The sequence below is a fragment of the Coenobita brevimanus genome, chromosome 41 (assembly GCF_032717465.1).
Source record: "Coenobita brevimanus isolate Jiangsu-jjx chromosome 41, ASM3271746v2, whole genome shotgun sequence".
In the NCBI taxonomy this organism is placed as follows: Eukaryota; Metazoa; Arthropoda; class Malacostraca; order Decapoda; family Coenobitidae; genus Coenobita; species Coenobita brevimanus.
The window spans coordinates 19,184,686-19,202,850 of NC_136994.1; the positions used below are offsets into that span (position 1 = coordinate 19,184,686).

The 18,165-nt window shown below is 41.4% G+C and overlaps 1 protein-coding gene and 1 non-coding gene across 4 annotated transcripts; both read right to left on the reverse strand.

Moving 5' to 3' along the window:
• Positions 1-1,103: 1,103 nt before the first annotated feature.
• LOC145397444 (solute carrier family 15 member 4-like) lies at positions 1,104-17,199 on the reverse strand. 3 transcript variants are annotated; one of them, XR_013896989.1, is made up of 15 exons: positions 17,111-17,199; positions 14,534-14,661; positions 12,654-12,775; positions 12,329-12,423; positions 11,780-11,922; positions 11,203-11,324; positions 10,071-10,233; positions 9,673-9,835; positions 8,829-8,979; positions 7,578-7,736; positions 7,048-7,174; positions 6,411-6,492; positions 5,406-5,530; positions 1,994-4,463; positions 1,104-1,174 (listed from the first exon to the last, which is right to left on the reverse strand). XR_013896989.1 is itself a non-coding variant. In XM_080270503.1 (14 exons), exons 2-14 carry the CDS (start codon positions 14,574-14,576, stop codon positions 4,021-4,023), a joined length of 1,938 nt encoding a protein of 645 aa, XP_080126629.1. In that variant the 5' UTR covers positions 14,577-14,661; positions 17,111-17,199; the 3' UTR covers positions 1,714-4,020. The 3 variants fall into 3 exon arrangements, 2 of the variants coding, with proteins under 2 accessions (XP_080126629.1, XP_080126630.1); XM_080270503.1 differs by lacking the exon at positions 1,104-1,174 and having other exon boundaries at positions 1,714-4,463; XM_080270504.1 differs by lacking the exons at positions 1,104-1,174; positions 14,534-14,661 and having other exon boundaries at positions 1,714-4,463; positions 17,111-17,181.
• On the reverse strand, positions 6,209-6,280 carry TRNAM-CAU (transfer RNA methionine (anticodon CAU)). Its single transcript has one exon. It is a non-coding gene; the product is annotated as a tRNA-Met (tRNA).
• Positions 17,200-18,165: the final 966 nt, after the last annotated feature.

The following is an 18,165-nucleotide window of genomic DNA, read 5'->3' on the forward strand; positions in this document are numbered from 1 at the left end:
ACCTAAGTTAACCATATAATTGACCGTTCTCTCTAATGCCTTTTTCTTAGAAAACGGGAAATTATAGGGGAAACAATAGCAAAGGGTGGACGAAACCCATGATCTATATGCCGATTTAAACCGGTAAGGAAGAGGTGTTAATAAAACCTCACAAATTGACGAAACAGTGGCTATTTGACAAATAATGTACTTAATTTTACTGTGCCATTCATACATATGTACTGGTATCTGCAATAAATAACCATACCTACATCATGCCATCGTCTACCACCACTATCCTGTTTTATTGCCTACGTGTTATGTCGTGCTATATCACTGTCAACTAACGGTATTTTCTATCTCACCATCTGAGCCTATATCACCGTGTACTTCCACTTCTTTCTGTTTCACCATGAGACCTAATCATGGACTGATCCAGGGGTGGTGCCCAAGCTACCTGGCATCATGTATTGAGATTATGTGGTGCTCTCAGACCCTTATTATTCAAATACTTAACCTTACCATGTACCACGCTTGGTTTCTGCAGCATGCCATGGACAATTTTTTTCTTTTCCACAGCACACAGGTACCACAAAACAGTACTGCAGTAAAGAAGGGGTTAATATATAAAGTAGCGCCATTACCACTGACGTTCAGACATCTTGATATATCATTTACTCAGTATTACAGCATCCTTAAGTTTATATAAGAAATCTTACAGGACATGCTGTATTTTACCTATTACACCTTCACTTCCTCTGATGCCCAGTTTACATCATTTTAATGCATAATAGCAATCAAAATAAATCACAATAATAAAAACTTTAATAAACACTTTAGCATTGTTTATTATTTATTTACATCGTTAATATTGACATCGTATAAATCTATAATATACAACAGGATATTGAGGTGTTATGTGAAGATGAAATCACATAGGAAGTGGTGTAAAGAAATGGTGTAAAGTGAATAATATATCACATGGGAAAAAGTGTAATGAAATGGTGTAATGTGAATAATATATCACATGGGAAAAAGTGTAAAGAAATGGTGTAAAGTGAAGAGTAAATCACATCAGAAGAGGTGTTAAGCAATGTTCAGAGCCACCTACAATATAACCCAGAGGCCATTAGGTGGAACACTGAATACAACCAAATGTACACCACTATATGAGGCTGAACACCATTATAAAAGACTGAACACTGGGACTGAACACCATTATAAAAGACAGAACACAAATATATGGGACTGAACACCGATGTTGCCGAAGTGCGGCTTCTTTGTATGCTATGCGGCCCAAACACACTGCGGTCACAACCACCATGAATGAACACAGCCAAGGTAGCCGCAGTGGCGGGATGCGGCTTACATTGCCACATCCCCACATAATACAATGTTTTAGTTATTACATCTCAATGATGAGTGGAGCAATCTCCTATATCTCAATGTCCCTGAAAATGCAAAAACAAAATCCATAGATGTTTTCTGAGTGTCTTTCAACTCTTACGTGTGACAAAGGGACTATGATATTTCAATTACTTCCTGTGTTTGCTGTCAGAATACTGTCATTGCCTACTAGTAATGCTGAGGCAGGATCTTCAAGGTAAACCTCAATAACACTAAGGTCAGGAATAAACTCTCTCCTCGCAAACAAGCAAATATTGTTTTAACATCTGAAACAGCACGTCAGAGAGGTGGATGAGTTGCGGTCAACCCAACACACGATATGACTAAGAGTGCGCAACACGATGCAAATGTGTAAACTGTGTCATAGTACATAACCCTTATGTACATACTTAGATTCATATAACTATATACACTCAGTTGATGACTGTTGTCATTACACACAGTGTACATGTAAAATAACATACAAATTACAATATTTTCCAATGCATCATTTTTTATGTTACCCATTAAATAGGTACTTTTCTATGGTTGCCAAGAAGACAGAATGGTATGCGGCTGAGTGGGTGCGGCCCCACCAGCAACACTGCTCAACACCATTATAAAAGACTCAACACAAACACCTGGGACTGAACACCACCATATCAGGTGCAGAGACAAGAGTCAACACTTTTGGCAGAGGATGTTTTTTCTCTTTTAATTCTTGCTTTTTCCAGACCAGTTCACCCCTATTTTTCTCCTTGCATTCACCTAATGAGTTTATTCAGCTTGAGGCAGACTGTTGGACCTGCATTCTCATTGACTGAGAAAGCTCCCTAACACATCTTCCTGAGCAATTTAGTCAGCTTGTTACACACTACAATCATCCTCTGTTGTGCTGCTTAAATGATCCTAATATCACTATACTTTGCATAAGTAAGGTACAAAATGATAGTAACCACCCATATCCAAACATCAAGCACTAAGGAAGCTTACTCAACTGGCAAAAAGGAGCCTTGGAGCGGGAGGGGTTAGCTACAACCTTCATAAACCCGTACAACTTGGGGACATTTTTTTTGGTTAGTCCTGCCATCCCCACGCTTATTACATTTTACTATCCTATTCTGTCATTTTACTTTCCTATTCTGTGTTATATAAATCCTCCTAACATTGCCGTACTCTCCACTGATAACATACAAAAGCATATTAACCAGCCATATCCAAAAATAAATCATCATCATCATCTGGACCTCCTTTCCCACCCCAGGGCAGGATGAGTAAAAACAAATTGCTAATGAAAAGGTGCTGGGGAGAATACGAGGTTTAGAGTGTTGGGCGGGATAAAATCACGAGGCAGCAGCAAGAGTGGACACCAAAATGACTCCTTCAAGGACAGGGGGGCTCTTGTGGGCGGGATAAAATAGCTTGGTGGCAGCAAGAATTAATTTTAGCCAGCATGCTTTCATCTGATGCAACGGGGCCACACCACAACATGAATAGGCCTTCCTGTACTGTGTTGTGAGTGGGTGAAATTTCATGGGCACTAGAGAGATAGGAATCTCCTTGGTTACTAGTCAAATCCACTCTCCAATATGACTACACCTGGCCATAAACTGAGCTCAAAAGATAGGAATGAGTCTCCTTGGTTGCAAGTCAAATCCACTCTCCAATCTGACTGCACCTGGTCATAAACTGAGCTCAAAAGATGGGAATGAATCTCTTTGGTTACTAGTCAAATCCACTCCCCAATCTAACAACACCTGGCCATAAACTGAACTCAAAAGGATTAACTCTTTACCTGCTACCCTCAACAGTTAAAGATCTTGATTTAGTGGCAGGCAATTACTATCCTCAACTGATAATTCTGATTGATTGTTAATTTTTTGCATATCACAGGGGACATACATATAATTTTTTTGCATAATTTAAGAGTTTAGGATCTCTATCAAATGAAAAAAAACTGACTATAGTATACAAATGACCTCCTCTTGGCGTGGGGGTTGAATGAAGAAAGTGCGGAGGGAAGAGATTCAATATTTACAATAACTGAAGCAGTGACTCATAACTGGACATGAGAAGTGTTGTATTCTATACCCCTTTTACTTCAACCTGGCCTACAATTACCCTTATCCATTTTACATGCTTGGCTGTAACAAGAGACACACACTGGAAGAAGTGCAATGGAAAGGATGTAGAGCCTTAGTATCGCCTTCATCTGCCACTGAGCTACGTAAAACAAACTGCAACAGGACAAAACTCTGGTCCAAGTTAAGGTAAAAGGACTATTGTATACTGTACTTCTGTTCTATACATCATTTTCATCATCATCACTATCACTGTCATCACCTTCCATCACCACAATTGGACATGCAAACCAGTGTATCCCAGTTCACTTCTTTTTCATTCACACTACCATCATCATTAGCATCACCATTACACGCGAGTATCAGTCAGTCTAGTGCAAAATACTGCCATTCTTTTCCAAACGATCATCATCATCACCATTACTATCATCATTACAGTCAAATATCAGTCACTACAGTCCAATCTACTGCCATTCTTTTCCAAACTATCATCATCACAGCTGGATATATATAAACCACTACTGTCTAATCAAGTGTCATTATTTTCAGCGTGCATGCATCGCCATCATCATCATCACAACCGAACATTTGAACCACTGTATCCAGGCCTGTTATCATCGTCATCCCCAGAATCCTCCTCCTCATCATCATCGTCATCATCATCATCATTATCCACACCATCACTAATTAGAGGTGCACCGGATGCCCTGTTCTCCTGTCTCCTTCTGCCCCTGCGTCGTGGCATAGCAATGGGTCGCAGGCTGAAACGCTGCATGTAGAGTGACCCACAGTATATCAGGAATGTTGTGAACTGCAGTATGCCCAGGAAATACAGGTAGAAGTCCAAATGGTTGTCGTTTATATTACCATAGTCCGTGGTGTTGTTAAGCCAGAATGGACTAACGAGGTGAAGCAATGCGATGCCCAGTAACGAGCCAATCCCTTCCATGGTGTAAAAGAGCCCCATGATCATACCCTGGAAGGTTCGGGGCGCTGCTGAGTACGCAAACTCCAGACCTGCGGAAGTAGATGACGTGTTTAATACGATCAACACTGGGTGGGAGAGAGAGAGACAGGTTAGAGCTTGAAATCTTTATATTCTCTTACGTTTTGGGCTACACAGAACTCATCTTAAGAGTGTGTGTGTCTTCAGGGTTCTGTGTAGCCCGAAACATTAAGAGTAAATAATGAATTAAAGCTCTAACCTGTCTCTCTTGTGGCCAAAACATTAGAGAAGATAAAGAATGAAAGCTCTAACGTGAGTCTCTCTCCCACCCAACATTTCCACTTGCCATACTGGATCATCTACATTGACACCATTACCAAGGCAAGCAGGATGGTCTACACACACACTACAAAACACCTCCTCCGACTATACAAAAGCATACAGCAGTACCTCTTCCCATTCTTTTTTTAACTACAGCATTTTTTTTTGGCCAATGAACAGCTTCTGCATCATTAAGTCTCATCTTGGCATAATACTAACACCAAGATATAAAAGTACATTAATGATAATAATAATAATAATAATCAGATGCTCCCACACGGACTTACTATGGGATGTGCTGAAAAGGGGGAAAGGAGGAGGAGAGAAACAGAGACAGAAAGCCAGACAGACAGATAAATACAGACACAGAAGCAGAAAGAAATAGACTCGCAAAGACAATGAGGCAGACAGACAGAGAGCGAGACAGCTTAACAGACAGGCCAAGAGACAACCAAACACACAGAAGCATACAGAGACAGAGGCCACCAGACAAACAGATAGAGAGGCAGACACACACACAGATACAGACACAGAAGCAGACAGACAGAGAGAGAGAAAGATCGACAGACTGACAGACAGAGAAGAGACAGAAAACAAACAGACAAAGAGGCAGACACAGAGACAGAGTGGCATACAGACAGCCAGAGAGAGACGTAGAGTCCACAGATAAGCTAATACTGTACTACACTGACCCGCTATGCTGGCGAAAAACTCTGCCGCCCCCACCAGGACATACTGTGGAATCTGCCAGAATATGGAGATGTCCACACCGTTGTAGGTCACGTTGCCGATTACCTGTTCTATGTGAGAGGAGTTGCTGCGGAAAGATGAATGAGAATTATTTACATGTTTGTGGATATCAGTGAAGTCTGGTAGTTCATTAATACCTGGTACTAGCAATACATTTAATCATCATAATAAAACTAACAACAGCTGTAGTAGTAATGATGATGGGAGTATACTGTAGTAATAATAAAAATAAAACAGCAATAATATCAGTTTGTTCATTCATTTGTTTGCTTATAAATGCTCCAATGTGCTTGCATGCATCAACCTAGGTCACCTAACAACTGCTGTCTACACCGCTCTATCTCTGGCAACTTCTCTATTCAGTACCTTATATCTGAGGCCACACTGAATGACCTAATCCCAAATCTTTTTCTTTCTTTTTTTATCTGCCTCTCAGAACTCCACCCCTAAAGCTGAAATCTCTGTCCCTCTGCACCAAGTGTCATCCTCTGTCTTCTCCACATGGCCATGTCATCAGTAATATAATAATAATAATAAAGAGTTAAAATTCATGTGAGGAGGAGGAGGGGGGGACAGGTAGGAGGAAACTGAGAATGAGATAAAGGGATGGAGTGGAGAGGTATAGAAGCGAGGGAGGTGTGAGCTGGGGGGAAATGGGAGAAATGGAGTTCCCCCGAGCTAAGCCCTGTATTGGACTATATAGCCCCGCTAGGGTTACAGGAGCGAGCTACCACTCCCGGCACGGCAGCCCGGGCGAGGCTCGAACTCGCAATCCCCCGATTATGAGTCCGGCGCACTACCACTGTGCTACCGCGCCCCCCTGTGAGCTGGGGGGAGGACAGAGAAATTGCAGGGGACAAGGCAACACAGAGATGATTTGTTTGAGGTCACCCGTTACAGGATTATGGCATCTGGCTAGAGACAGAGGGACAGAAAATCTCACTCACTCAGTTCTCCACAGGAAGACGCGGTAAGACTCCAGCCCACCGGCCGTCATTACCGCCAGAATGCTGAACACCATCCCAATACCTGTGTGTGGGGGGGAGGGTAGTTACTGTGGCCTTATTTTCATCTGATGGAACTGGGATACTTGCAACGTTATCACTGTGCTATGTTGTGGTTGCATGACATTTGTTGGGCCTTAGTTATGAGGAAGGAATAAATCTCCTTGGTTACTAGTCAAGGCATCCCTGCTGTTTGACTACAACTGGCCATCAAATCATTCCAATTAGATGAAAGGAAAGAGGGATTCTCATCAGGTTACAACAACATACGATAATCATGAAGAAGTGCTACAGACAAGATGCAGTGCTTTAGTATTATCTTATTCTGCCATTAAACTTCACGTTGTTAGGGCTAGTATGCCTGACAAAATGGTTAATTAAATTACCAATGGTGCTTTAATTAACCAGTAAACCTCATAAAATAAACTGCACCTGAGGGAAAGTTTAGGCCAAGTTCAGGTGAAAGAACTGCAGTATTTCCTCTCCTCTTCAGGTAGTGTAAGATCCATAAAGCATGAAGGAAATGAAAATTATATCAATCGAGTGGAGTGGTAATGCAAATATTGTATCCGTCTCTCACCGATCCTGAAAAGCATGGATAGCCTGATGCCGGCCTTGTCCATGATGGGGTACAGGAAGGTGGTCAGGAGTGGGATGGCACCGATCAGGAACAGCTGGTTGAACAGGGTCAGCCACGCAGCAGGAACCTGAAACAATACAATCTCAGAATGAGCTTTTTTTTTTTTTTCCCCTAAGATCACTAGAATGAAGCTATAACAAGAAAACTAATGTAAAGAAGAAGACAGAAGCCATGATGTCCTTAGCAATGGTGCCTTTGAGACTATGGTGGGTTACTCATTCACTATCCTGGAATTCAAGGCCACTGCATCATCTACAGCTGCCTCCCCAAGGTGTCACCCTGGGTACTCATTTTACCAACTAACCCACAAAGGATGGACGGACACCTGAGTGGACTGACACCAGCTGCCCACACCAGGATTCAAACCCTGGCAGCATCAGATCAGTGGCTTCAATGTCAGTGATGTTAACCACCGGACCACCACTGCTCACCACAAAAACTATGTACTGTATAAACAACGTAAGGCTCACACTGAATCTGTTGACGCGAAGAAGCGTGGGTTGGAAAGGGGCAGCATCTGTGAGTGTTGCGTCTGCCAGTGCTGCATCTGTGAGCGTTGCGTTGGTGGATTTGTCGCCGTGTATGTAGAAGCGCATGTGTAAACCTTGTGCCTGGAAACTGGTCTCCATCTGTGAACAAAAGAATGATGTAATGATGTCAGAGTGCTGTTATAGGCTACATTACTAGATTAAGTTTGCATGTGGTTAACTTTTACAGCATTAGCTTAAGTATGCATGATTACAAAGCTAAAGTACATATATATATTGACCAGAAAAACTTAAAAGCCTGTATTCACATCATGTATGGAGGCTCCAACTTAAAAGCCTGTATTCACATCATGTATGGAGGCTCCCCATCACCTCTTCCTTGGTGATTTATTTTTGGATATTGCTGGTTTATATACACTTGTACATTATTTATGCAGAGTATGGTGATATTAGAAGGATTTGTACAACTCAGAAGAGGACTGTAAAGTGCAATAAGCAGAATAAATTGTTTAGGAAGAGGTGTTAGGGAGTTTACTTAATTTTATGCAGAGTATGGCAATATCAGATGGATTTTTACAACCCAGAATTGGACTGTAAAACATAATAAGCAAAATAAATCACTTAGGAAGATATGTTAGGGAGTTTACTTAATCTTATGCAGAGTATGGCAATATCAGAAGGATTTATATAACTCAGAAGAGGACTGTAAAGTGTAATAAGAAAGTAAATTGCTTAGGAAGAGGTGTCAGGGAGTTTTATTTATCTTATGGAGAGTATGGTAATATTAGAGGGATTTATATAACTCAGAAGAGGACTGAAATGTGTAATAAGCAAAATAAACTGCTTAAGAAGAGGTGTTAGGGAGTTTACTCAACCTTATGGAGAGTATGGTAATATTAGAAGATTTATATGACACAGACAAGGGCTGTGAAGTGTAATAAGGAAAAAAAAACGCTTAAGATAAGGTGTTACGGAGCTTCCTTAATCAATAAGAATACAGGACACAGACAGCCCACCTGGAAGGATTTATATAACTCAGAGGAGGACTGTAAAGTGTAATAAGCAAAATAAATCGCTTAGGAGGAGGTATTGGGGAGTTTACTTATTTTTCTGCAAAGTATGGCAATATTAGAAGGATTTATATGACAAAGAAGAGGGCGGTAAAGTGTAATAAGGAAAAAAAATTACATAAGGTGATTTAACCACAGATAATACAAGCCACAGACAGCCCACCTGGAAGTACACCAGCCAGTAGGGTATGAGGGCGGTGAACACAGACAGCAGTTTCCCAAGCGCCCTCACGTCATCCACTGCAGACTCGTGGAAAGACCCGCCGTATCGGATCTTGGCTCGGTCTAGGAAGCGCGGCTCGACGTGCAGGGGGCTGGAATAAGTAGATCAATTTACGCACTTCTTGTTATGACTCAGTGTGGAGAATGAGAGACTGGCTAGGAGAGTGTACGTGAGGTGAAGGGGGGATGGGGAGAGGGAGACCAAGGACGAGCTGGAAAGATGGCGGTGGACTGGAAAGAATATACCGGTACGCCCTTCTTGATTTCTTGTTATATTTCAGAATGGAGAATGAGAGACTGGCTAGGAGAGCATATGTCAGGTGAAGGGGGGATGGGGGAGAGGGAGGCCAAGGAAGAGATGAAGTGGAGAGGTATATGAATAAGGATGGTTTGAGTTGAAGAAAGGATGGACCGATGGAGGATAGGATGACATGGAGGTGATGTACTTGAGACCATACCTTCAAGGATTAAGGTGTTTGACTACAGATAGGCAGACAAACAGATAGACAGACAGACAGAGAGTAAGTTATGTAAGCCTGTGCGTTAAAGAGCATCAAAATACTGTAATGACATACCTTCAATAATAATACTAATAATAACAATTCACTCTCAACTTAAATGTCAGGACCAACTTCCCTAGCCCTGGGTTCCTATGCTCCTCATGGCACGACACAGGATTGAAAGATGGATGGACAGATGAATAATGGCTGATAATAATAATAATAATAATAATAATAATAATAAGAAGAAGAAGAAGAAGAATAAAGGTCTGATAAGCTACTAACCTGACATTAGTTTCCCTACTGCCATATCTGCAGTGTCTAACAGCAGCACACAACGCTTCCCAAATGATGCGTACGATGTTGCCCAAAACACTGCCCTCTGGTGGTGCAATGTGGTAACACGGGTACACCGCCACAAACACCACCAACGCCACACCCAGGCACACTGCGGAAGAAAATCATCGTCGTCGTCATTATCATCATCACTGTTGTCATCGTCATCATCATCATCATCATTGTCGTCATCATCATCACTGTCGTCGTCATCATCATCATCACCACTTTCATCGTCGCTGTCATCATCACCATCATCATTGTCGTCGTTGTCATCATTAATCAATCAACAACAGAAAAATGACAAGTTTATACTTTTAAAAAATCACTAAAATATAAAAACTAACCGGTAGCAATAAGGTATCCACAGAAGAATCCATTGGTGCAGACGCCGGGGGAGTCCTGTTCGATGAAGGTGATGGCTCCCACCCCCACCAGACTGCCAAGGTTGATGCACCAGTAGAACCAGTTGAAAAAGGATCGGGTCTTCTGAGGATTGGCTGTCTTTAGCTGAGTGGGGAGAGGCTTTGGTTACTGGATGGAGGGATGGAGTGGAGAGGTATATGAGAGAGGGGGGGTGTAAGTTGAGGGGGTGTAGTAGAGAGGTATATGAGAGAGGGGGTGTAACTTAAGGAGATGGAGAGTGAGAGGTATATATATGAGAGAGGGGGGTGTCAGTTGAGGGGGTGTAGTAGAGAGGTATATGAGAGAGGGAGGTGTGGGTGTACGTTAAGGGGATGGACAGTGAGAGACTAACTAAGAGGGTGTATGTGGGCGAGGTGGAAAGCGGGGAGAGGGGACAACCGAGGAGGAGTTGGAGGGATGGGATAGAGAGGTATATGAGAGAGGGAGGCATAAGCTGGGGGGAGGGAATTGAAATGGCAGGAGACAATGCGACATGGAGGCAATTTGTTTGTGACCACCCTGTACTGGATTAAGGTAACAAGAGATTAATACCTCAATATCAAGCCAGATGCTTGTCATGAAGAAGTGCTATGGAAAGAATATAGAAATAGGTTCACATTCTAGTCGGATAGGGAAGCTCCCTAACACCTCTTCCTTATCAATTTAGTTTTGGATATGGCTGGCTAATATAATTATGTATGCTATTTAAGCTGAGTATGGTAATATTAGAATCATTTATGTATGCAAGGAAGAGGATGGCAAGGTGTAATGATCGGATCTTGAATTTGGCTCTATATTGTATTTTGTTTTTCTCTTGGAGGGAACTGTTACTGCGGGCTCATGGCCTTTGGTTCCTTCTTCCTCGCATTAAAAAAAAAAAAATAAAAAAAAAAATAAAAAATAAATCACTTGGGAAGAGGTGTTGGGGAGCCTCCTTAACAGTTGAATATACAGGCCACAGTATTGCCCCATTCTGTCACTATGCTATGCGAAAAAAGCTGCAAAGGTATGAAAATCTTAGCTAATTTATGATAAAAAAAAAAGGTACAGTAGTAGTATACAATACATACACACCTGCTCGGCTCCAAAGGGTGCAATGTTACTTTTGACAGTGCCAACGCCAAGACCCACCACGGTGACAGAGATGTACACAGCCGCTCGGCACGGTGGGCTGGTGTGGGGATCCAGGAGGTCCTCTGAGGGACAAGAGAGACGTGTTAAAATTCTCATCAACATGGAAGCACAGTTGTGATATATACAGTCAGTTCTCAGTACATTTAGGGAATCAGTTTGGTATAGTTTGTATTGTTTATAAAGGCTCCAACATGCTTGTGTGCATCAGCCTTGGTCACTTATTGGCAGCTCTCCATGCTACTCAATTTCTAGTAACCTCCCAATTGTCCCTTATCTCTGAGGTCATACTCTACGACACAGAAACAGGCAAATCAGTTTTACAGCTAGCAATGGAACTATAATGGGAAATAACAAGGTAATTCTCAAAATTGTATCGTTCTCCTTCTGCGGAGGAGGAGGTTTGGCCCTGCAATGGACCTCTTGCATCCCAGTACTACAGCTAATTTAACAGCACATAAATAAACCAAATGTGGACAAGTAAAAATGATTCTGCAATAACAGGTGGGGTGGGACTGACCTGGAACGGTATCAGAGGGTCCACACACAGCACGAGGCAGTTTGTCAATGGCCATCAGAGTCAGCAGGATGTAGCCCAAGATGTACAGGAAAAAACCAACAACCATTGTGCGAAACCGACCCAGCCACGCATCAGATACGTACCTGTGTTGAGATTTCATTTTGTAAACATTATTATCATCACCATTATCATTATTATTACCATTATCACTCATTCCTATTATGTCAATATCATCATCATCATTATCTTAAACTTATTTTCCATTACATAATGATGATGGCAGGATGAATCACTGGTGGTTATGCCTCTACAGTCATTTTACCTCAACCTGGTTCAGATATTTGTTGTTTTACAGCTTATTTCAGGCAGTTATGTAGCAGAATAAGACAACACTATGGCTTTAACATCTTTTCCTCAACACTTCTTCATGACTTGTATCATATAGAGGCATTAATCTTTTGTTATAACTCAGTATTCAAGATGGAAAGATGCAATACAAGATGAAATTAGAGTAAAACAGGTCTAGTTCTGATATAAAGAGACACACACCCTCCAAGCAGTGCAGAAATGTAGGAGACCCCAGAGAGAACGAATACCGCGTTCATGGCATCAAGGGAGTTCCACGCTGGTCCATCCCACGGGCCCTGGAGAAGATCGGCAAACATTTCAACATCACAACAAACGTTAACAAGATGTTGGCATAAACAAACTGTGGCTCAGCAATAACTCATGCTTAAGATATACATTAATGTCTGACTTCACTGGAAAGGAGAGGAGAGGAGAGGAGAGAGAGAGAGATAGATAGATAGATAGATAGATAGATAGATAGATAGATAGAGAGAGAGAGAGAGAGAGAGGTATTCTCTGTACCCACTTTGTTGAGGAAGAGGAAGAAGTTGGTGGCCAGTGCGTAGTATGCGAGTCTCTCCAACGTCAACACAACCAATATGGCCACTGTCGCCAGTGTCTGCCGCCGACCCTCTCGCGCATCCATCGCTGACAATAACAACATTAACAATCAACAACAACAACATTAACAATCACTTACTGTTTTTTCAAGGGAGAGAGAAAGACAAATGAGGTGGTGAAGGAATGCTGTGGTGTAGATGTGGATGTGCAAGAGACTGATTAGAAAAGTGCATGTAAATGAGGAAGAGGGAGGAGGAGGAAGAGGGAGAGACAGAGGATGAGTTGGAGGGATGGGGTGGAGAGGTATATAAGAGGGGGAGGTTCTGGAGAAAAGACAGTCTGTTGGCAAAGGAGAGGGTGATATTGAGGCAAATCACTTGTAGTCACTCCTTACACCAAAGCAGTTCAACTGGAGGCCCGCAGGTCAAATCCGGCCCTTGAGTAATTTTTGTTTGGCCCTTTGACCAACCCAGAAGAATGGAAATAAACAAATAAACATGCATAAAACAGAACATTTTTCATTTTATTCATGCATTCAAAGGAAAATGTAAATGCAAGTACAAAGTATTGTAATTAAAGATTTTTTCTTTCTTTCTATGTATAAATGTTTAAACAGAGGGAAAAAATGGAGGTAAAATAATGTATGGCCTTCTTGTTAATCTATCTATTGCCAGACGCCTCAATCCCGTTTGGGGTGGCCACAAACAAATCGCCTCCAAGTCGCCCTGTCCCCCGCCATTTCACTGCCCTGCTCCCAACTCATACCCCCCTCTCTCATATACCTCTCCACCCCATCCCTCCATCTCATCCTCGGCCTCCCCCTCTCTCTTCCCCCCTCCACCTCACTCACATACACTCTCTTCGTCAGTCTTTCACCCTCCATCCTCTCCACATGGCCAAACCACCTCAGTGTGTTCCTCATAATGCTTCCTATCACATCCACATCCACACCACAACGCTCCTTTATATCCTCATTCGTCAGCCTGTCTCTCCATGTGACTCATAATTCAGCCCTACTTCTGGAGTACTTGAATAGCCCTGCCTTACACGATGAGGAGTCTGGTAGTAGAAACACATACAGAACTTCATTTTGTCCATCATATGACAAATTCCCATTATTTTGCAGTTTCATTCCCATTGCTCAATGGCAGAGGAAAATATTACTATTACTACTACTCTGCATTCTTTCCAGATACAGTAATATGAGTCTACTGTACAAATATCTCTCTATCTACAGCCAGTCACCTGAATCCCATAAGGGGTGGCCAAAAATAAATCACCTCCATGTTATCCTGCCCCCTGCCATTTTGCTGCCCTCTCCCCAACTTACACCCCCATCTCTCATATACCTCTCCACCCCTCCACATCATCCTTAGTCTCCCCATCCCTCTCTCACATATGTCACAACCACTTTGTACAAACTAATGGAAACTCTGCAGATAAACTCAAGAAAGTGAGACAGAGAGTGAGTAAGCTAGGGAGTATAACAGTGATGAACATCATGCTGTGTTATTAGGTTCATTTCTTGTTATAACTTTAATTCAAGATGGTGAGACAACAATTTTGGCCAAGTTAGAGTAAAAAGGGTATTGTTGCAGTTTCCAAGTGGTGGAATGTAAAGGTGTACATTTATTTCTTCCTACAACTTTAATTCAAAACAGGGAGATGGCAATTTCAAGCCAAGTTAGAGTAAAATGGGGATTGTTAAAGTACCCAAGTGGTGGAAAGCAAGGTGTACATTTAATTCAAAACAGAGAGATGGTAATTTTGAGCCAAGTTAGAGTAAAAAGAGTATTGTTAAAGACTTACAGTACCCAAGTGGTGGAGAGTGAAGGTGTACGTTACCTGAGGGGTGGCGGACAAGCAGTGGTGTTGTCTCTGAAGGCATGGTGCTGTCTCCCTCAACTTAGGCTAACTACACGGTTGGCCTGGTAATACCACCCTCCACTACACCCACATTACACCAGTACACCCTGAAACACAAAGGCCTACTACACTCCACATCCCTACACCCACCTATCATTATACACTACAATATACTACACCCGCACAACACCACACTCCACTCCACAGCACCAGACTACACTCCACAACACCACACTACACTCCACAACACCACACTACACTCCACAGCACCACACTACACTCCACAGCACCACACTACACTCCACAGCACCACACTACACTCCACAGCACCACACTACACTCCACAGCACCACACTACACTCCACAGCACCACACTACACTCCACAGCACCACACTACACTCCACAGCACCACACTACACTCCACAGCACCACACTCCACTCCACAGCACCACACTACACTCCACAACACCACACTACACTCTACAGCACCACACTACACTCCACAGCACCACACTACACTCCACAGCACCACACTACACTCCACAGCACCACACTACACTCCACAACACCACACTACACTCCACAACACACTACACTCCACAACACCACACTACACTCCACAACACCACACTACACTCCACAGCACCACACTACACTCCACAACACCACACTACACTCCACAACACCATGTTACACTCCACACCTTACACTACACTCCACACCTCACACTACACCCAGATCACATCACTACACTAAGTGGAAAAAAATAATAATAATAACCACTTCAGGTACTAAAGTGAATAAAAAATAAATCACCACTACAAATGCTACAATAACTTTCCTCTCTGCCACTCTGATAAACTCCAAATTAGGCTATATTCTCTTACCAATGTGAAGCCTTCCGAGGTCCATGAGTTTCAGATTATGGACATTAATACAAACTGATATAATTTTAATAGAAACTGATACAACAAGTCTGTAATATCTGTAGCCTGGAGTATGATCTTTTTTTAATTATCAATCTCTTGCTGGAACATAATTATCCCTCTCTCTCTCTCTCTCTCTCGCATACACACACACACACACACACACACACACACACACACACAAAATACATACATGATTTTCACTTAACACAGTAGTTTTTAGTAGCACAAGGTTAGTACCATAATTACTGTACCCAAGTATACTACCATAAAACACTACAGTGTCACAAAGAATATCACAAACAATACCTGTATACTACAATATCACAAATATTACACTACAATATGAGATTTGTATTCTTGCAATCTCCATAATAATTCATTTAAGCATAAACCAAAGTTGAATCAAATGATCTGACAGCAACAAAAATACATTAATTAGATTCTTGGGTTGCTGCTTTTGTGAACCCTGTCTCATGTGGGTAATGTGAACCCTGTGGACTAAAGGCTGATGCTGGTCCTCTTGTGTTGGCCAGCATCCTCCTACTGGAATATCGGAGGGGAGTTGTTAATGGTTTTCTTAAGAGGCAGTAAAGCCACCTGGTTATATCAGTGCCACAATAAAAAAAAAAGATTAACATATGCTTTACTTGAGGGAGTAGAAGCACCTTAATCATATTCCTCCAATTTGTGTTCTGTATCTGTCTGCCTATTTTTGGGGTGGTGAATTACCTTTTCCTACTGAATATTTCCCAATGTTTTCATCATCGCATTCCTTAACTATGGTTGTCTGTTTACAGCGTGATTTCGTGATGGAAGAATCTTAACGTTCTGAAAGGTGGATTTTGTTTCCTAACCGGATGCTAGTTTCGGTTAGGTTAGGTTTTATTACATTATTATCAGGTCCAGTTAGGTTAAGTTGAGTTGGGTATAATTAAACTAAGGTTAGGACTTTCCCTTCCGCCATTCCGCTTGAAAAATCAAATGAACTGAGACAGCGGCACATAGCCAAAAACAACAGGGGAAACATAATACATGACATTTATTTACCACCCTAGAAATAATCAGAAAAATATAACAGACTATCAGGAAGAAGAACTGACTTGGTAAGATGCTTCTACTACCCCATATAAAGCCTATGATTACTCAAAAAAAAAACAGTAAATAAAAAAAAAAAAAACATGGCAGCAAAAGAACACTGGTCATTGCTGTTTTATGGATGTCACCATATGAATGCATCTCCCTCCAACACCTGGCAACTTTAATTCCCACATACACATTAGTCACATCCTTCCAGCCCACTCCAAGAATTTTCAAGCCACACCCCACTGTATTTAACTTAACTCACGTGACAATAAACCCACGGCCATTATATTAAACTTTGGTGGGATGCATTATCCTTCGTTAAACTCTGACAAATGCCCCCATCCCCCCAAAAAAAAAGGCAAAACTATTACAACTCAATATCTTACAAGAGTTTTGATACGACAGGAAATATACAATGCCTCCTCTTTGTCCCCGAGTTATTTAGCCGAATCAACAGCCTCTCACTTTATCTGGACGTGTAAGCATCTCCAAAATATATGAGAAATCCCCCAAAAGGTGATGATATTAAGAAAATATACTTACAATACGGTGTAGAAGTGAAATATCAGTGACACAAGGCAAAGACCCCGTGAGAGTGACTCCTCTTGTTTACTTCATGCCATACGTCGCTTATACTCACAATATTTACCTGAGTTAGTTTGTAAATGAAAGTATATTAATTTTTATTATTTTTGCGACAATATATCATACATCCAATAAATCTGCTCTCTCCATTTTGATATGGGCGTCAAATATTGTAAAAAAAAAAAAAGCTGAATGGGTGACTGATTGAAATATTTGCTTAAATTGCTGACAAACTTGATTTGATATGAAATATTTATTGTTGTAAAAGGTATACAGAGTACTTACAACCAACAAAAGAAGGCGGTGAGTCTTGCCACACACCTTTTTTGGCCAATACAGTTTATATTTAATGGTTAAACACACATTCATCGGTGTAGTCACCGTTTCAACTTTCAATGTGTCGTAATATACTCTGTGGAATAATGTACTTAACTTGAAAGTGATAGGTTCCTTAGGTATTACGGCCTATAATGCTTTAAAAATGTTATGTATATACCCACCACCCTCTTTTGATATTTTTTAAATCACTGACTACAGTATATCATTTTACTTGCTGAAGGAGGTGTGTATGGCAAGATTCATCACCTTCTTTTTTTGTAAAAGAACTCTGTAACTTTCTCAACAATAAAAATTATCAAATCAAATCAATCAACATGTGCAGCATACTGAAATAAGTCATCCGTACACTTATCTTAGAGTATTCTTAGGCGTTTATGAAAGCTACAAAGAATCGGCGGGAAGCTTAAACTAATTAACTTTTGCCTGCACAACCCCAATATTTTATTGCTGGTGAAGTACATGGCTTGATTTGTTTATATTAATTATTAGCATTATTAGACTACGAAGGTTTCTGGCTTACTGATGTAAGGTTCTTTCACAAGACTAATGAATTTTGCTGTATATTAATGTGAACAGCTGAAATCTGCAGATTCACTCACCCACACGCCTACACTCAACCACACGATTGAAAGCGTTAAGGAAAATATATTTTTTGAGGTGGCTCGGACATGTGG

Excerpts from the sequence above, each read along its gene's own strand:
- LOC145397444 (XM_080270503.1), bottom strand. The coding sequence starts at position 14,576 with ATGCCTTCAGAGACAACACCACTGCTTGTCCGCCACCCCTCAG. Across the intron at positions 12,776-14,533 it reads GCTTGTCCGCCACCCCTCAG|CGATGGATGCGCGAGAGGGT; the intron begins GTAACGTACACC and ends TGTTATTGTCAG. Across the intron at positions 5,531-6,410 it reads GTCTTCCTGTGGAGAACTGA|CAACTCCTCTCACATAGAAC; the intron begins GTGAGTGAGATT and ends ATCTTTCCGCAG.